Source organism: Terrapene carolina, unplaced genomic scaffold, assembly GCF_002925995.2.
Source record: "Terrapene carolina triunguis isolate 2854851 unplaced genomic scaffold, T_m_triunguis-2.0 Scaffold58, whole genome shotgun sequence".
Taxonomy (NCBI): Eukaryota; Metazoa; Chordata; order Testudines; family Emydidae; genus Terrapene; species Terrapene triunguis.
Window position 1 is genome coordinate 70,653,231 of NW_020664409.1, and position 18,555 is coordinate 70,671,785.

General features: G+C 42.9%; 1 protein-coding gene across 1 annotated transcript in view; it reads left to right on the forward strand.

Annotated features, from left to right (window-relative positions):
- The first annotated feature begins 8,974 nt into the window (after positions 1–8,974).
- Positions 8,975–18,555, forward strand: part of NECAB1 (N-terminal EF-hand calcium binding protein 1) — a 144,409-nt gene continuing 134,828 nt past the window's right edge. The window contains exons 1-2 of the mRNA XM_024201565.2: positions 8,975–9,073; positions 17,227–17,251. Coding sequence (XP_024057333.1) covers positions 8,975–9,073; positions 17,227–17,251 — 124 coding nt within the window. The remainder of the gene's footprint in view (positions 9,074–17,226; positions 17,252–18,555) is intronic.

An 18,555-nucleotide genomic window follows, 5' to 3' on the forward strand; every position in this document is an offset into this window, starting at 1 on the left:
TTTTGATAGCATATTATTAAACTTTGATTAACTATGAAGCCATAGAATCTTCTGTATTACTTAAACATGAGAATATATAATTAAAAAACACAACAAAGTTTCTAAATAATATGTTAATGAGAATAATATTTGGGCTTTATCCTGCCATCCTTATGCAGGCAAAACTCCTCAGAGTCAGGATGTTTTGAAGAAAATAAAAACATAAGACTATAGTTGGTCAAACAGTAAAAAAAAAAAAAAATTCATGAATAATCTGGCTAATTAAATAACTAAATTAAATTTGCTGTAATTTGTGGGTTGTATTTGGTAAAGCATTGTCATGAATTTTAGCATGAATGAATATTCATATAAATTTTGTGCCAAAAGTGCATTATTTATTATTTGCCATTCATTATTTGCTAAACTCATTTACATATTTTATCATCAGTCAGTGAGCAGAAACTATTCCATGTCACTAAAGTAACCAACCATATATCACAAATAGTGAATAACAAGTATTGAGAATGAGGAGCATGCAAATGACCTCTACACAGACAATTTGCTCACATTATTCAGTGTATACTTATGAATAATAAATATACATGAAGAATAACAGGATTAGTTTGTGTTTGATTTGCAAGAGGGGAAATTTGTGACATTCTTAAAGAATAGTTGGACTAGTTCTGCTTTAGATTAGATATACAAATTGCTGTTCATCATACAAATGTGGCATAGGACTGGCAGCTACTAGAAATGTTTTCAGCTACACATGAACTATAGTCACTTTTCCCCTGGTAACAGTGTAGGATAAAGAATTAATGTGTTCATCATTCACTGTTATGTAGTTTTGTTGTGCTTCTGATCTGGTCTCCTCTTTTGATCTACTTCTTTGTTCCTCGACTCAGATCCTCTAAGTAAATATCTGACTCAGCCATCCTAATACATAGCAGGCGCTTTCTCAACAGGGGCCATAATCTCAGCTGGAAGCCCCATTACAGTCATTTTAGACAACACTGCTTCCAAGATGCTCCTACAGAGCGGCTCACAAACAGAATATGCAGACTGGAGACAAAGCTGTAAATAAATAATGTGATGCAAGTTATATATTTTACAAACATGCCACTAAAGTTTATCAAGACTTCCTGAACTGTTTGAATTTAGAATTAATATTTATGTTAATTAATATCTAAATCTTTAATAGTGACAGCATAAGAAACTTCTGTATTACACACTACAGGAAATACTAAAGATGTCAAATGTGAAGCATTTGATATACATCCATTTTAGGTACTTCCCCATTCCTGCAGTAGCTGAGCACCTCAGAATCTGTAATGAATTTATCCTCTCAACACTCCTGTGAGATAGGGAAGTACTGTTATCTCCATTTTACAGCTGGGGACCTGAGGCAGAGAAGCTAAGGCCCAGATTTTTAAAGGTATTTAGGCACTGCTGAACTCAGTGTTGCAATGCCTAACTGATTTAGGAGCTTTCTCTCATTTTCAAAAGGGATTTAGACAGTTTGGAGCCTAAATCCCTATGACCATCAAGGGAATTTTGGCTCATAAGTGCCTAAATCTTTTTTCAAAATGAGACTTAGCCGTTGCAGTGCTGAGCACAGGAACACCTAAATATTGAAAAATCTGGGCCTATATGACTTGCCCAATGTAAATACAATTATAGAAGGAGTGTATACCTTATACAAGGAGCTCAAACAGTGTTTTGGTGACACTAATACCTTTCAGTGCTGCAAACAGTGTTAAAAACACCCGCTCCCTTTTTTAACAGGCTGTGTGTGATTGCAGCTTTAAGCTACAATACATTTCCTGGGAAAGAAGAAGAAGGGGATGGGGGTTGCAATTAGCGCTGGACAATTAATGGATTTTTCAGTTTATTGCCAAATCCAATATTTTATATTTTCAGTTTTGAATTTTATATATAAATACATACACAATTCAAAACTCAAAACTATTTTTGGCAAATCTAAAAGTTGGGGAGGAAAGATCATTTTGGGTTGAATGAAACATTTTGTTTTGACAAAATCTAAATGTTTTGTTTTGATACTATTTTTAACTAAACCAAAATATCAAAATGTTTTGTTTTGTTTAAAAAATGTCAAAATGAAACATTTCCATTGGGGGGGAGGTTGGAGTGGGGAAGGTTTCAACCCAGACAGTTTGGTGAAACTGACACAACTTCATGGAATGTCACCAAATCTGCATTTTTTGCCACAAAAACTTTCAGCCAAAAGAATTTACCCAGTTGTAGTTGCAGTATATACAGGTGCCCTGTATAATAAATTCTAGCTGACTCCACCAGAATTCTTCTGGGGCTTTCTGAGAATACAACCACCACCAGGGTCCCCCAGCCCTTCACTAGCTCAGCTCTGCCATCTAATGCATAGCGGAAGTGGATACATAGTCCCCTCCTGTTCTTGCTGTTCTCCATCCTCCTAATACCACTAATGGAAGCTTCGAGAAATAAATAGATTCAATTCCTCATTCCCATGGTGCTAGTCCCTGTGCATTGGTACAAGGTGATGGAGAATAAAGGTTACATCTAGCACCAGGTTTTACCCCTTGTGCACCACCTAGGGCCACACACATACTAGCCGTCCAATGTTAGTTCTGAAAGTTCCAGCCCGTATTGCGATAGCTTATGGATCAGGAAAACTCTAGAGGAAACTGATGGGATGCAGGGCTTTATTCATCAAAAAGAAGATTGTTTTGCAGTGAGGCCTACAGGATGCCACGCCAGATGTGTAAACCAAGAGGTAATAACTGCTGTTGGAAATGTGGTGAGGAAAAGGGGGACTCCATACATCTCCTTAGGCTCTTCTGAGTAACTCAAATATTTTGTTACCTACTGCATGCCAATCCACTCTGCACCACAGTAGGCTCCCAGCCTATTGACTCTAGCTGGGTTCTGAAAACAGGATTTGGCCTTTAATGAATTTCAGGCTATGTTTGTATACAGTCATTCTACAGCGTGTTTTTTAATGTCTACAGAGAGCACTTACAGCTAATCATTCTGGAATGATTTGGATGCATCATTACAGACTTCGGGCTGTTTAAGTTTCCTTAGCAAAAAGGAAGTCTTTTACCTAGATAACTGCCGATGTTATTTTCTGCATTTATAGCACAGCCGGTTTCATATTAAATGCAGTACTAATGAGTTTTCAGTTGGAAGCACAAAATCATTAAATACTAGTTGGCCACTTTTCTTTTCATGTCAGTGTGTAGTATGAATGCTTTCACAAAATAGGTTTGTTTCTAGATGGAAGTTTAAAGACACAACAAGCTGTAAAGAAAAGAGGAGGCAATTTTAGATTTTTTTCCCACATAAAAATGCTGATATATTTCATGTAGCAGATTACCAATGGCAACTGGTTTTTACACAGCTGAAGTATGATTCTTATAATAAAATAATAAAGCTAATTTCTAGCTCTTATACAGCATTTTTCACCAGTAGATCTCAAAGTGTTTTACAAGTAGGTTAGTGTCATTATCCCCATTACATAGATGGGGAAACCAGGGCACAGCAGGAAAGTGTTACTGAATGCTGATTTCAATTAACCTATTATGGATCTATCATAGAATTATTAAAGTTGGAAGGAACCTTCAGTAGCCACCTAGCCCATTCCTCTGTATTGGGCAGAGAATTGAATTCATTAGTAGAGCTGGTTGAAACTTAGAATTTCCATTCTGCCAAAAAGTCTGACGTTTAGAAATTTTGTTTAGTCCCAAATTGGAATGAGAAAAAAAAAATCATGTCCCACAGGAACAAGTTGTATGGACTCAGGGGCTAACGCAGCACCCAGTCACGCAACTACCCACCAGTTTATATCAATTGGGTGCTTATTGAAAGACAGGCAGACAGCAGTGGAGGCCAATTAAGTGAGTGGAAACAAGTGAGTGGCCCAACTGAGGGGCTAATTGGCTGGAAGTCGCCCCAGCAGCTAATACTATATAAGCAAATAGGAAGCCAATACTGAAAGGAGAAGTAGACAGACCTGGCTAACCCTAGTACTATCTACCCAGAAGTAAGTGGGGAATCTGGCTAGTGCCTGAAAAGGAGGGAAAGAAGACTTAGAGTGGTTGTAGTCTGTGATTAAGGCCTGAAAGGACTCTCGGGGGACTAACTCTGACACTCACAAAGTGAAATTTTCCAGAAAAAAATTATTTTGAGTCAACTGAAACAGCCTATTTCAATAACAATAAAAAAACAGTTCCAATTTTATTACAAAATAAAAAAATTAAAATGAAAAAAGTTATTTCAAAGTAAAAAAAAATAAGGTCAAAGTGTTCTATTTTCAACCTACCACACTACTTTTTTTTTTTTTTTTTTTTTTTCTAAGCAAAATTTTATCAGAAGCAGCATATTCCTACAGAAAGTTTGTTTTGACAAAACAGTATTTTCTAAGGGGGAAAAAAGTTCCATTGGAAAATTCTAACCACCTCCATTCATCCAAACCCATCCTTGATTCACATGGGTAACGTTTGTTTGTTTACCTACAATCTTAAAATAATTGATCTAAACATTCTGTGCAGCAAATTAAGCCATTTCTCTTTGGACAACTTGCTTCACTTCTGTGTTTCATTTTCCCCATGTGTAAAGTAGGCGTAATAATACTTACCTCCTTTGCAAAGCACTGTGAGATCAATTGATGAAAAGCACTATGTAAGAGTCTGCATCTGTATAAAAGTTTCTTATAAAGGATTTTTTAAAATTATTAGGCTCAAGCTTTCTACATACAACCACAAAGAAGCATTAAAGGTATTTGGGGGCGTGGGGGCGGATAACAAACTGCTTGTTCATACCTTTAAATATATCAGGATGATCAAATCTCTTCTTCCCTGATTTTGCTTAAAGGACCGGTAAGAGGTCTCAGGGGTGTTAACTGTGAGGTCTAATGCCTCCTATTGAAAGGGTGAGGGTTTGGGCTCTTTAACAAAGGCTTCCAGTCTCTAAAATGGTGAGTTGTCATTGAAGTTAAATGTGTTAACAAAAACAAACCCAAAGAATCCCTTCCCCTCTCAATTGCTCAGCTTTCACTCTCTTGGCTCTTGCGCTGTCCTCATTGTCTTGTAGTTCTTCAGTCACGTGTTTCCCAATCTTTTAAAAACAAGTAGATTAGCAAATAAATAAAAAAGCGAAACTTCCGGGATTTCTGTGCATATCATTAAGAAGCAAAAATGACCAGATAGGGTTTTTTTTTTCTATTTTCAGGTCGCCTTCAGTTAGGATAATAGAGCCCTTCCCTCTTTTTAATGCCCCTCTGTTTATTACTGGGGAGTTATGTCTCCCCTAAATCACATTTTCTCTTGAAACTAGAAAAGAGAAGAAGTGCAGATGAGGAGGAGAGAGACACACAGGAAGTGTGTTCTGAATGGCCAGAACAAGACCAAGCTGGAGAGGGTTTAAATCAAGGACATCAATTTATTTCTCATGAAACTCTGGACAGGCAACTGCAGCAGAGACAGGTTACTCCCCCTCCCCCAGCCCCCACGCAAAAAATGTGACAGCAGCACCACAGAGAAAATTTGCAAATCTGTACTCTATTAAATATGAAATGGTGCATTAAAATAGTGTTAAGATTCTGTCTTGAACTGACAGGAGTGGTGAAAAATTAAGGTACAACTTTTAGCACACCCTTCCCTCTCCATTATGCACTGTCAGAGACTGAGTAATAGCTCTGTAGCGCTGTCTCAGTGCACACTACATAGAGCACTTTACACCCTAGCGTGTGAATATTTACACAACAATGAGAGCTGCTTCATTTGAATGAGCTGAAAAATTACGGCAGATAATTCCACTTACTGATTGGACATGTGAAGGGGGGGAATAGAACTGTCAAAATAGGCAGGGCCAATTATAAGGCAAATGCACCAGCGCTGCCATCTAACAATAGCTAGAAAAGGGGTGAACTGAGATCCCTGCTTATTATGCAAAATTGTGCTCCCTTTGAGTTGTACCAGCACCTTCCAATCATAGGAACATAGGCCTAGAAGGGACCTCCTGAGTCATTGGGTTGTCTCCACAGCAGGAGACTGGACTCAGTCATAATCCTGTCCAAGTGAGGGGCAATAAGGTCTTCTCTAGGAGCAAGGTGAGGACCAGGCTGAGACACCCAGCATCACAGCTTGGTCCCTGCTTTCTCGTTGTTCAATGGGGGAAGGACACTAAGCCAGCCAGCCCTATTCATGAAGTAGCTTACTTCCCCCTGCTCACTGCCCTAGCCCCTGTACAGGGCGGAAACAGAACTATCCCCCTCCCCCTTCCCTTTCCTAGCCACCTGCGTGGGAATGGGAGCAGCAGCTCAGCAGATGCTCTCTGCCAGTCTGGCAATGCAGCCAATCCAGCCAAGTGAGCTTGATGGGTTTCCACGGAGGGCAAGAAGTGGCTACCTTCTTTCTTTGCCCGTCATTGTTTTCCTTCTTTGCAGTTTGAAACACACACATGAAAAATAGCGCTCTCTAACTCCAACACACAAACACAGTTTGTAAAGCCCATTACCAAATTCACGTACTTTACAACATAAAATGGTGTAGGGTGTTTATTACGCGGATCATTATGCTCAGACCTGTTGGATTTTCTTCAGTATGTTTTTAGAGTCTTTGTGAATTACCCGAGTAGTTCAACCTTTCTTGGAAGGCTCGCCAGGAGTGTAATGAAAATGGCACACAAATGGCATTTTATTTTATACTGACCGGTAATAAACTCGAAAAGCAAGAATCATTAACAAAAAAAAAAAGTAATTTCCAGCTGATTTCTAGGAGACGGTAACAGAGTTAAGAATCCCATCTCTTTCCTTTATAAAATACCTTTTTGAAAGACATTTACAAGTGACTAGTATATTTTTGCTATTAGGAGTTATGCAGGTAAATCCTCAGATCGGAATTAAATTACCCCCATTGGCAGCACGGTATTATTGCCTAGGCCAACAAGGCCTAGGCTTAGGGCGGCAAATTTGCAGGGGCGGAATCTCTCCTCCGCGCCCCGCCCCCCGGCTCCAGCTCACCTCCGCCTCCTCTGGAAGCGCGGCGCCTGTTTCTCGCCCCTCCCAGCGCTTGCGCCGCGAAACAGCTGTTTCGCGGGGCAGGGAGAGAGGGGGAACGCCGCGCGCTGGGGGAAGAGGCGGGGATTTGGGGAAGGGATCCAATAGGGGAAGGGAGGGAGCGGAGTTGGGGCTGGGACTTTGGGGAGGGGGTTGGAATGGGGGCGGGGAAAGGACGGGGCGGGGCCAGGGCGGCAATTATTTTCCTCCTAGGGGCGGCAAAATTATTAATCGCCACTGCCCATTGGTGCTTCCAATTGAAACCAGGCTGAAATTTGACATGCAAGTTCTAGTATAAGACTATAGGGGGCGGAATTTCTTTACAAAGATGTGGTTGTAACTGGCTTGTTATTTATTGGTATCACATCACACAGTGTCTCCCAGAGACAATCGGGGTCGAGGTGCCAGAGGCTCTGTACAAACAAGTAAAAAAGCCCCAACGAACTCAGACTCTAGGTTCATGACAATTCTCACTAAGTGGGCAAACCAGACAAAGATAGGGAGATAGACGACAAGGTGGGCAGGGCTGGCTCTGGCTTTTTTGCCACCCCAGGCAAAAAAGCCTCTGGCCGCCCCCCGCCCCCGCGGGGGGCGGCGGCCGGAGCCCCAGGGGGAGGGCGGCGAGCCCCGGCGGGGGCTCGGCTCTCCCCCCGGCGGCCAGAGCGCCGGGGGCAGGGCGGCGAGAGGGCGGCGAGCCCCGGCTGGGGCTCGGCTCTCCCCCCGGCGGCCAGAGCGCAGGGCGGCGAGCCCCGGCAGGGGCTCGGCTCTCCCGCCGGCGGCCAGAGCGCCGGGGGCAGGGCAGCGAGAGGGCGGCCAGAGCGCTGGGGGGAGGGCGGCGAGCCCGGCTGTGGCCCCGCTCTCCCCGGCGGCCGGAGCGCCGCGCCGCCCCCCTCCAGGTGCCGCCCCAAGCACCAGCTTGGTTGCCTGGTGCCTGGAGCCGGCCCTGAAGGTGGGGGAGGAAATCTCTTGCGTTGGACCAGCTTCTGTGGGCGAGAGAGACAGACTCTCCAGAGGGGCAGAGCTCTTCTTTTGTGCAACTCCAAAGCGTGTCTCTCTTGCCAACAGAAGCTGGCCCAATAAAAGATGTTACCTCCCCCACCTTGTCTCTCAGATCCTGGGACCAAACATAGCTATACCACCACTGCCAACGGGGAGTGGGAGCCACAGTAAAGGGCTCAGTCATGAGCCTGTTGCATCCTTGCTGGGGGGGGGGGGGAGGAGACAGGGAGATTGAGGAGCAACCTTAGGTATAGACTGATATTTCCTTTGAATTCTCTGGCTTGTATTTGGAGCAAGTGGGGACTATTGTTTACCAGCTTCCATTCTGGTTTTGCCCAGGTATAAGGCACCAGCACTATCCGGTTTGCAGTGGTGATCAGTCATGTCCCAATGTGTTTCCTTGCCGGAGTAAATTAATATGTGCGATGGGTTTAGACATTCATTCGGATGCAGGCTGAGCTCCCAGTCCGTGCAGACGCACAAAGGGGCGCAGAGAGCGCGCCCGGGGGAGCACATCTCCTCTGGGCTAAAACTCTCCGTCGAGGATGTCCAGTCCCGGAGCCACATCATCAGCCCGCGTGGGAAGGGGCTGTTGTTTTCCGCGCCAGTCCCGGGTAATTTGGCGATCACGGCTCGGGCCGGGGGGAGCGGAGTTTCCCCCCAGGCTTCACGGAGGCGAAGGAGGAGGAAAGGTGGCGGGATCTGCCCACCCTGCCGGGCTGGTCCCTGGGGCGCGATCGCGTTGCAGTGTGACTCCATGGAACTGACACGGGCTCTAGCGCCATCAGCAAAGGGAGGAGCGCGGGGAGGGGGCCCCGGCCAGAGCCCAGTGTGAGCAGCCTCCATTGCTCCAGCAGCGGCTGCAGCAGCGTCTCTTCAGGAGCCGAGCCCCAGCTCATCCCGGCACGACGGCCGCAGCGCCCCCGCTCCCTGGCAGAAGGCATGGAGGATGGTCAGGAGATGTCCCCCTCCTCCACCAATTCCTCCGAGGAGCTCAGCTCGGCCCTGCCGCTCACCAAAGGGATGTCGATCTTCCTCGATGTAAGTCCGGGGCAGGCTCAGGGCGGTGGGGAGCCGGGGTGTGGGGCTGAGCCGGACGCAGCCCGCTTGGCGTTGCAGCAGAGTTGGAGGGGCTAGTTCTTGGGAGAGTGAAAACAAGCGTACGCGGGAGCCAGTCTCTTTCTAGCGCATCCTTGTAGCGGCTGCAGTGTGACCACAGCCACAGGTAACCAGAGCTAGAAACCGCGTCCTGGGGGGAGAGAGGCCGTGCAAACCTCACCGAGAAAACAAACCTTGGAGGGGCACCAGAGGAAAAATTCCCTCGCAGCGATTTCCTTGGGTTTCCCAGCGATTTGCACTGAGCCAGGGTCCAGGTGATGGAAAGTTTTGAAGGAGCATGCAAAGGTGTTTTTAAGGAAGAACTATATTGGCCATCTTTTTTGAATACCGCTGAAACCTTGATAATGTAAGTTTGGTTAGACTGGTTAGAAATGCCTCCTAAATCAAGGTGGCATTAAAAGCTCTCCCAAGGAGGAACAGATCAAATTGTCCTTTTAAAGGGAAAAATGGTCAAAGCCAAAATCTAAAAGGTACCACGGTCTTGCTTTGCCTCTGGATCAGTTAACTCTTTATATTCTTTTCCTGATTTGACCATATTACTTTTTTTTAAATAATAATTTAGAGCATATGCTTATAGACAAAACGTGTTTAGGATCTGGTCTGCTTTTATTTATAGGACCATAAATGAATTTTTAAACATCAAATATTTTTGTTAGAAAATGAATAACATACCTAGATAACAGTAGATTATAAGTCAGGTCTGGATGTGAAGAAATTGTCAGGGGAGAGTCACAGCCATAAATCAGTTGAATTTACAGCTGAGCCAAAAATAATGTAACTTTCAGGAATTTACTGTCAGCTACTTGTATTTCTTATCTTATAATCAAGAACGACTGATCCAGCAAGGTGCTGAGTATCTCCTGAAAGGCACAGGGATCCCTTAATTCCCTTAATTCCCACATGCATCCGAAGAAGTGGGTATTCACCCACAAAAGCTCATGCTCCAATACGTCTGTTAGTCTATAAGGTGCCACAGAACTCTTCGCTGCTTTTACAGATCCAGACTAACAGGGCTACCCCTTTGATACTTAATTCCCAATGGACTCTAGAGGAACTGAGGGCATTTAAAAACTAACTTACATTGTGCTGAGTGCTATCTGCAAGAGGCTAAGCAGCCTCAGTTCCCACTGCTGAAAGTGGCACTCAGCACCTCAGACCTTTTCAGGAGCTGCTCCTCACCCTGCAGGATTAGGCCCAGCATTCAGAAAAGCACTTGAGCAGGAGTCTACCTTGAATTCAGCAGGACGACTGGCGTGCTTAAAGGTGAGCCTCTGGTTACGTGCTGGATCAGCCACAGAGCGCTCAGCACCTTGCACAAGACTGAGCCCATATACATTGTCTACACATGCTGTGCAATTGAGTGTAACGACGTTAACAAAGAATGTAGCCCCTCTTTAGGTCTTAGTATAGGCAAAGTTCGCAGGATTGAATCAGTCTGTGCATCTATGTTTTTGATTTGACAAGCTCCATAGACTTATACTATATTACACCAACTTTCACTGCTGACTACTTCAAAATACAAAGCAGAATATAGGTTCATAACATCTATATAGGCTCATACATCTATATTCATCAACGATGAAACTTGCACTAAGGGCCCTACATCTATAAACACCTCTAAAGTGACCACATTAAAATTCCCAGTGATTTCCCAACAATTTTACTGAGCGTTCAGTAAAAACTACGGTTACTTTAAATGATTTTTATAGATCCCTGCTGTAATCATTTAAGAGAGGCCTACCCTTTATTGCATTTTATTATATTTATGGCCTGTAGACATAAAAATGCTGTTTCTGGATATCACTTTGATCCTACAAGATTTATTCTTCCCTTGGTGTGTGTGCATAACTCTTCTTAAATCAAAAGGGAGTTCTACACATGCATTACAAAGAGGTGGAATCACTGGTTTCCAAGAAAAAAGGGATAAGAGTACGAGTGGAGCCTACAGCTAAAGATAATAGCATCCTAAATTGGGCAATATCCTCTCGGAGTCATCTCACAAAGATTCACCAACACATGAAAAGCAACAAAGAGTCCTGTGGCACCTTATAGACTAACAGACGTATTGGAGCATAAGCTTTCGTGGGTGAATACCCACTTCGTCAGACGCATGACAAAGTGGGTATTCACCCACGAAAGCTTATGCTCCAATACGTCTGTTAGTCTATAAGGTGCCACAGGACTCTGTCGCTTTTTACAGATCCAGACTAACACGGCTACCCCTCTGATACTTGACCAACACATAAGTAGCAGAAGGTTTGGCCCTAAAAAGAGCACCAAAGTATCTCCTCCAAAGGGAGGTGGGGGGCAGGTCAGCTGGATCTTAAGCTGTACACTAGCCAAGTATGATTGCAATACAGTGAACATTACCTACATTTTGTTCCTGTCTACTCACAATACGGCGCATAACTCCTTTGATGTCAATACATTGCCACCTAAATACATCGGTGGTTGGATGCCATAATAGATTTCTGAATTCTCCCTATATCTGTGTGGCTGCAATTCCAACAAAAGTAATCATGTATCCAGCCAAACGTCATGTTCCTGTGTGTTGATGCAGGGGTAGGTTGAGCTGTGTTCTCTTTTAACTGACTGCTGCCTATTGGTAACATCCCAATAATGATGCTTAGCATTTATATAGCACTTTCATCTTCAAACAGCTATAGAAAATTAAAGTTTCTCCTGTTCAAAACACCCTAATGAGGAAGGTAAGTAAATGATAGTTGGGCTCCCAATCTTCTGCCTAATGTTTATCTATTACATGAGTCTCCAAGGTAATGCTGATATACAGTACTTTAGTGATTACTTATGTTAAACTCACTGTAGGTGGGTGTATTACGGTATGGCCTTCCAGTGACTGCTTGAGCACTGCTGCTCTGAAGGAGCCAAGTTCGGTGCTAAGTGCCCGCCTTCTGGTGCCTCCAATACTTTAATGCAATGCTGTTTGAAATACAATCACTTGCACAGAGGCTGAGAATGGGACATTGTGCATATGTCATTATTGCTCAGGGCACAAATAAGTTGTGTGGTCTATTTATCTGGGTTGTGCCACTTGCTCTGTGTTGGATACATCCCACTTCTTTTCTCATTATTCAGCCCATTAGCCATGCTTACCTGGGCTCTCCCAGCAGGCAATTCAACCCAGGCACCTTTTCTTCAAGGAGCAGGATTTCTGCACTTGCCATTATGGATTTGCCTCCCCTTTAGGGGCTCCATGCTATCCTCTTTTCATCAGGCAGAATCTTGCATAGCCAGCCCTAGTAATTAGCTCTAGATCTCAAAATATTTCTATTTTTTTAAATCCACAACTCTCTCTCTCTCTGTCCTTTGGCATTAAAAAAGGAAGCAAAACAACCATGAGCTCTCTTGCTGTCTCTACAGCTGATATTAACTAACAGCTACTAATTCCAGTACAATGCACATTCTTACAGACGTCACTGTTGCTGGTGCACAAACAAGGAAGCAGGCAAATGGAGAAACATTTTGATGTTTGCTCCATGTGAAAACACAGAAGAAAAACGAATACTGATTGCCAAATGAAAAAAAACAACCCACAGTATCAGCTAGGACCCTAGTGTTGTATTTTAGCCATTAAAAGAATATTACCGAGTGTAAAACCATTCTGACAAGGCTCTAGACAGTCCTTTGTCCTCCTGCATTTTTGCCTTTTAATAGTACCTTCTCAAGCTTAAGATTCTCAGACTTTAGCAATTGGGTGTTAGTATTAGTAGAGTGTTTCCAGAGTACTGTTTAAAAAAAAAATCAGAAACTGAGCAGCCCAATCGTGCTATTGAGAGCTGAGTTGCAAAGTCCCCTTTGTTCAGAGGTACTAAGCAGAGATTAATTAAAGCCACTAAATTTAGTTCAGAATGGACCTGAATCTAGATTTTGAACATCCCAAAATTCAGATCTGAGTTTATAAAGGGAGTCCTGGATCTGGATCAGTAGCTTATTTTTTTAAGCTTTGTTCCCATGTCAAACAACATACAGTCAGGCAAAGCAATCACACAGAGGGTTAGGACACTCAAATTTCAGGGGTGCTTGGATCTTGGGTTTTCAGTTAGTCCAATTTCTAATAAAGACTATAAAGTAATGCTACTATAGGTGATTTATTTAAACTAATCCTAGCTAGCTTCTTAGCTGCACCGTTACTGATCTGCTGTGTTCTAACTGGCTTAGAAAGCAAACCTCCTGCCTTGACTTATCATAAGTACTCACGCACATTTGGAAAACGTTGCCCATTCTGTGTGCCTACATATTTCTGTAGAAACTTTTCTGATCAGATGAAGCTTTCCATTTCTGTGTTGTGGCAACCTGTTAATAATGCTCAGCTGTTATCTGACTGGTTGCCTCGGATCCCAATAGGAACAAGTTTCTATCTTGGCCTGCCTTCAGGTGGGTACAAGGCCTTAAATGGCAACAGAAACCACTGTGCTGGGGTGGAGGCATCCTATGGAGGGAGGATTCCAAACACCCGTGCATCATGGAGCACTGCTCCAGAGTGGCATTCTCCAAGGTACTCAGAAATAGGCTTGTGGGTGGGCTGGCTGGGGACAAGGGGGAATGCTGAGCATAGCACAGAGCCACTGGCCCAAAATGTTGCACGGGGCAGGTGTGGGGAGGGCCACAAACAGATTATATTTCATCCCAGATGTTCACGTTACTTGTGTTCTTCCTTCAAGATGGTAGGAGGGCTGGAAGAATCCATCTGCTTATCTTCCATCTAGGTCCCCAAATCAGGATTTGCACGAGGAGTCCAACATTTCATCCTGATTATTTAGACAGCTTCTGGGACATGCACCGTTTGCAGTGTGGGGTAAATACAGGCCTCTACCATCTGTGGATAAGAATTTAGATCTCTTAGTAAAAGTCATGATACAAAGTAGTTACACTCCACACATTTCAATTTTGTATCACTTCTCCCCACAGCAAACCATGGTAGCAGCTCCCTTTTGAAATGTATTTTTCTTTATTTAATTCCTGCCTAGTCTAGTGTAAGCTCCTTCTTCCTGGCCTCTCCCCCCACTTTAGTCCATCCAGAACACAGCTGGCAACAGCATCTTCCTCTGCCATTTTCCTGACCATGCTTTCCCCATTCTTACATCTCTACACTCGTTTTTTTCCTTTTCATCCACAACCAGTTCAAGCTTCCCCTCACTTTCAAAGCAATGCACAAACTTGCTCCCGCATATCTGATCTCACTGCCTCCTGAACCCAGTCTGATCCCTTTGCTCCACAAAAGGTTCTCTGTGGACTGCTCCCTTGGGCTCCCTTGCCCAGTCTTAACCCTTTGTCTTTATTCACAGTCTCTTACGTTTGCAGCAGCCTCCCAGCTCGCATTCCCGAAGCATCCTGTCAAGTTCTTCTGTACCAGATATGGACTGACTACAGAGCTTGCTTGTACACCCCAGATGTATTCATCCTTGTAGTTCATTCAGTAGTTCTAAGTTGTCTTCCCATCAGGAGTTGTGCTGGACTATATCCAGTAGCTACTATTAGTATTGATCTGTAGTTTAGAAGAGCAAGGAATGGATCTTCCTGCTCTAAGATTTTCTTGGCTGTCTGTAGAGCTCTCTCAGCCTCTCCATTTGCTTGAGAGCTCCAAGTAATATGATCAAAATCATATTTTGTTCAGAATGACTTAAATTCTGCTGCAACTTGTTCATCACTAGTTGTTCTGGAATATCAAAGTGAGCAAAAGTGCACTTCAGTTTCTCGATAACACTGCACCATGTTATGTCTTTCAAGTTCATTATTTCTATATATCAGGAAAAATAGTCCACGGCAACCAGGTAATGATGTCCTCTGAATTCACCTAAATCTGCAGCAAGTCTCTTCCAAGGTCTTTCGGGTAGAGGTGTTTGTACATTGTATGATCCAGCGTTGTCTCTTAAGTTTATTTGTACAGGATCTCCTTTCAAAAGCCCCATATCATCAAATCCTCCACTGAGTTCTTCCTCCTTTCTCTCTAGGCCCATTGCGGGTGCCATACTGCGGCTGAGAAGGTTTCTGGTCTTTGGTCACATACAAAGACAAAAGCTATGCATTTGGAGTGTAAGTTGTTTTGGTGGTGAAGTGGCCCATGCACTTCGGAATACCTCCAGGGGTAGTCAGAGCTGTATCGAGTGACTTTGTCTCTGAAAGGGGTTGAAGGTGATTGTAAACCCTTTCTGAGATGAGTATGACCTCAACTCCTGCGTCAATTTAAAAGTCAGTAGTCCTGCCAAAAATATTCAGTTTCACTCTCCAGGCAGGCTCTGTGTCATCACAAGTGACAGATGCCAGAAACAATGACTCTAGATTGTCTGTAATATGAGTTAACTCCCTTACTGCTTTGGTGCAGCAAAGAGCTGCAAACTGTCCATATGTCCATGTATTACACAGCGCGCCTCTGGCTGGATGTGCATCATATCTTGGGATATGACTTTTTCCACACCTTGTGCATGTAGGCTGGGATTTGTCCCTCTTAGCCTGGGAGTTCTCTTTCCCTGCCTCAGGGGTTTTATGATAATGACTTAAACACTCAAATGTCCGTTTATAGCTTCTAGATTAGGTTCAGGTTTTTCAGGTTGCTCCTGCCTTTTGTTCTATTGTTTAACTAATTCGGACTGTTTTGCTCTCTGTATAGCTGTGGCTAGGGCTAATTCTCTTCAGTTGTAGCTGCTGCGAAAGATTTTTATCTGTTAACCCAATAACCAGCTTGTCTGATATTTTCATGTTTTCTATTCCCCCAAATCACAATTTTTATCCAATACATGCAGAGCTCTAATAAAACATTCAATGATTCTCTGATGAAACTGAATTCTCTGATGAAAACATGCTCTTTCATAAACCACAATTCTCTGAGGTATAAAGTATTCATCAAGCATAGCCAGAACCCTTTCATAGTCATCTTTGTGACTGTATTCAGTAAAGTCAAATGATTTTAAAATATGCTCTGCCTGCTTCCCCATACCATATATTAAAGATGATACCTGTGTATCTCCAGTTTCTTTGTGTAGCTTGGTAATAATGCAAAATCTTGCAAAATCTTGTTTCCAGTCTGTTCATTCTGAAGGTTTATCAAAGCAGAATTCTCTCAAGCATTGACGAATGGCCTGGTGATGAGATCCTGCAACCTTTGTTGCTATTTCTTTTGTCTGCAACCTTCGCTGCTGTTTTCTTTCTATTTCTGTTCTTAGTTTACTCCTGACACCATGTCATGTTCTTCTGTACCAGATATGGACTGGCTACAGAGCTTGCTTATACATACCAGACATGTTCACCATTAGATCCTTCAATGTTCTGCCAGGTATGGCTGTGGTTGATCTAAATGAGGTATTTTACACAATGTCACCTAGTGGATGAATAGTATAATACAGTTTAACATTCCATTACACAGTCTCTCTCTGCTCCTTTAAATCATTAACAACCCATGGGTCCTGGATTGACTGCACTCTAACACGCACACTCTGTCCATTGTTTGTACCACCCCTTGTACCTTTAGGGCTGGTCTACATAGAAACTTGCACCAAAATAATTAAATTGGTTTTTAATTCACACCTCTAGTAATTTTGCTGAAAGTCCGGGTGCTTTTTAGCTTATGGGTACTAAATCAAGTTAAATTGACATAGGATACTTGTATTCTGAAATGAGTGTTCACATACAGACTTGCACTGAAATCACAAATTAAAACCAACTGAGTTATTTCAGTGCAAGTTTGTTTGTGGATGAGATTATAACCCCTTCAGAGCAGAGATTTTATTTTCCAATTTTAATTGCTGACAAGTGCTGTGTATAACTGCAGTGATATATATGTATAACCCTGAAGATGTGTCCAGTGCTTGTCAGCAATATTATATATATATAAATAAATACAAATAATTACTATGGCCCTGGTTTTATGAGTGCACAGCACTGGAGTTAAAGAAAGCTCAGTGAGAGAGAGGGACAAATGCAAACTTGGGGCTTCTCTTGCTACCGCATTGTGAAAATATGATGGTGGGATAAAAAAAAAACAAATGCTCATTGTTTAAAATCTGCAGTGTCATACAGTGTATGCATAAAGTGATTCCTTTCTCTCTTTTTCTATCTAGATATTGAGAAGAGCAGACAAAAATGGTAAGACCAGTCACTTCCGACTCTTTTTTTCTCTTCAGAAAAATCTATCATACCCAAACCTGTGTTTTAATGCTTGATAAACTAGGCTGCACTGAACACATTCAAATGAAAACTGGCTTTTGTTAGTGTAGTAGCTGTCACTCTAGAAGTCAGACACATGATGTTTGATGCTTATGATTTTCTGTCCTGATCTGGCAATTGGGTCTGGGCTGACCCTTGTGCTTGCATGGAGTCCCATTGCAGATGATGGAACTATGCACAGGTGCAAGGGTCTGTCCACGTGGATCTTATTGCAGGCCTTAGAGTGTAGCAGCTACCTTCCGGTGGTAAAATTGGTTGCCATTTTGAATACCAATTAATTTTATAAGCTAACTACCAATTGTTCTTTTACATACAGCAGGCAGACTCTTATTAAAAAGAACTGTCTGTGCATGTGGGGACACATGCTACCTTTGGCTATGTGCACACAGAATCTATTGGGCCAAATCTTGCTTTTTCAGGCTAAACTCCCATTGATGTCAAGAGTTTTGCTTGAGTAAAGACTGCAGTATTTGGCTCAGTGAAGTAAGTGCACATGCACCCAAAGGCAAAATTTGGCTTAGGCATTTAACTAGCATCTTTGTTCATTGCATGCATATGTATTATTAGTAACTATGTTTACAAATGCCATTTAAATATTACGAATAGCTCAATTTCTACAATTTTAAAATACTTAAATATATTTCCTCAAGTCAAATTTGCTTTCCTCCCACAGTTTTCAGATATTTGTTTGTCTGTCCATGTGTCAGAAGGCAGGATGAATGACCTGAATCATGTGTAATTCATAGTAATACAAAACCCTCTTGGTATATTACCATGGACTGGTGATTTTCCATTAGCATGGACTGATGCTTTTCCATTAGGTAAAATACAGTAAGTTTAGAATAAAATACTGGAAGCCCTGACACACACATGCAGTCCCACTGCATTATGAGCACCATCACAAGGGAAACCAGTGGGCTTGTAAATACAAGTGAAAGTGTTGCAGGATCAGGTTCTAGTTTTAACCCAAGTTCAACTCCTTGTTCCATCACAGAATTCCTGCATGGCTGGGGTAAGTCACAGAATCGTAGGACTGGAAGGGACCTCGAGAGGTCATCTCGTCCAGTCCCCTGCTTTTAGTAGCTCTGTGCCTCAGTTTTCCATCTGTAAAATGAGGCTAATAGCACTTCCCTACCTCTCAGGGGTGTTGTGAGGATAAATACATGTGGTGATGGGGACCATGTAAGTACCTAAGATAAATAGAAATAAACCTTGCAGATAGT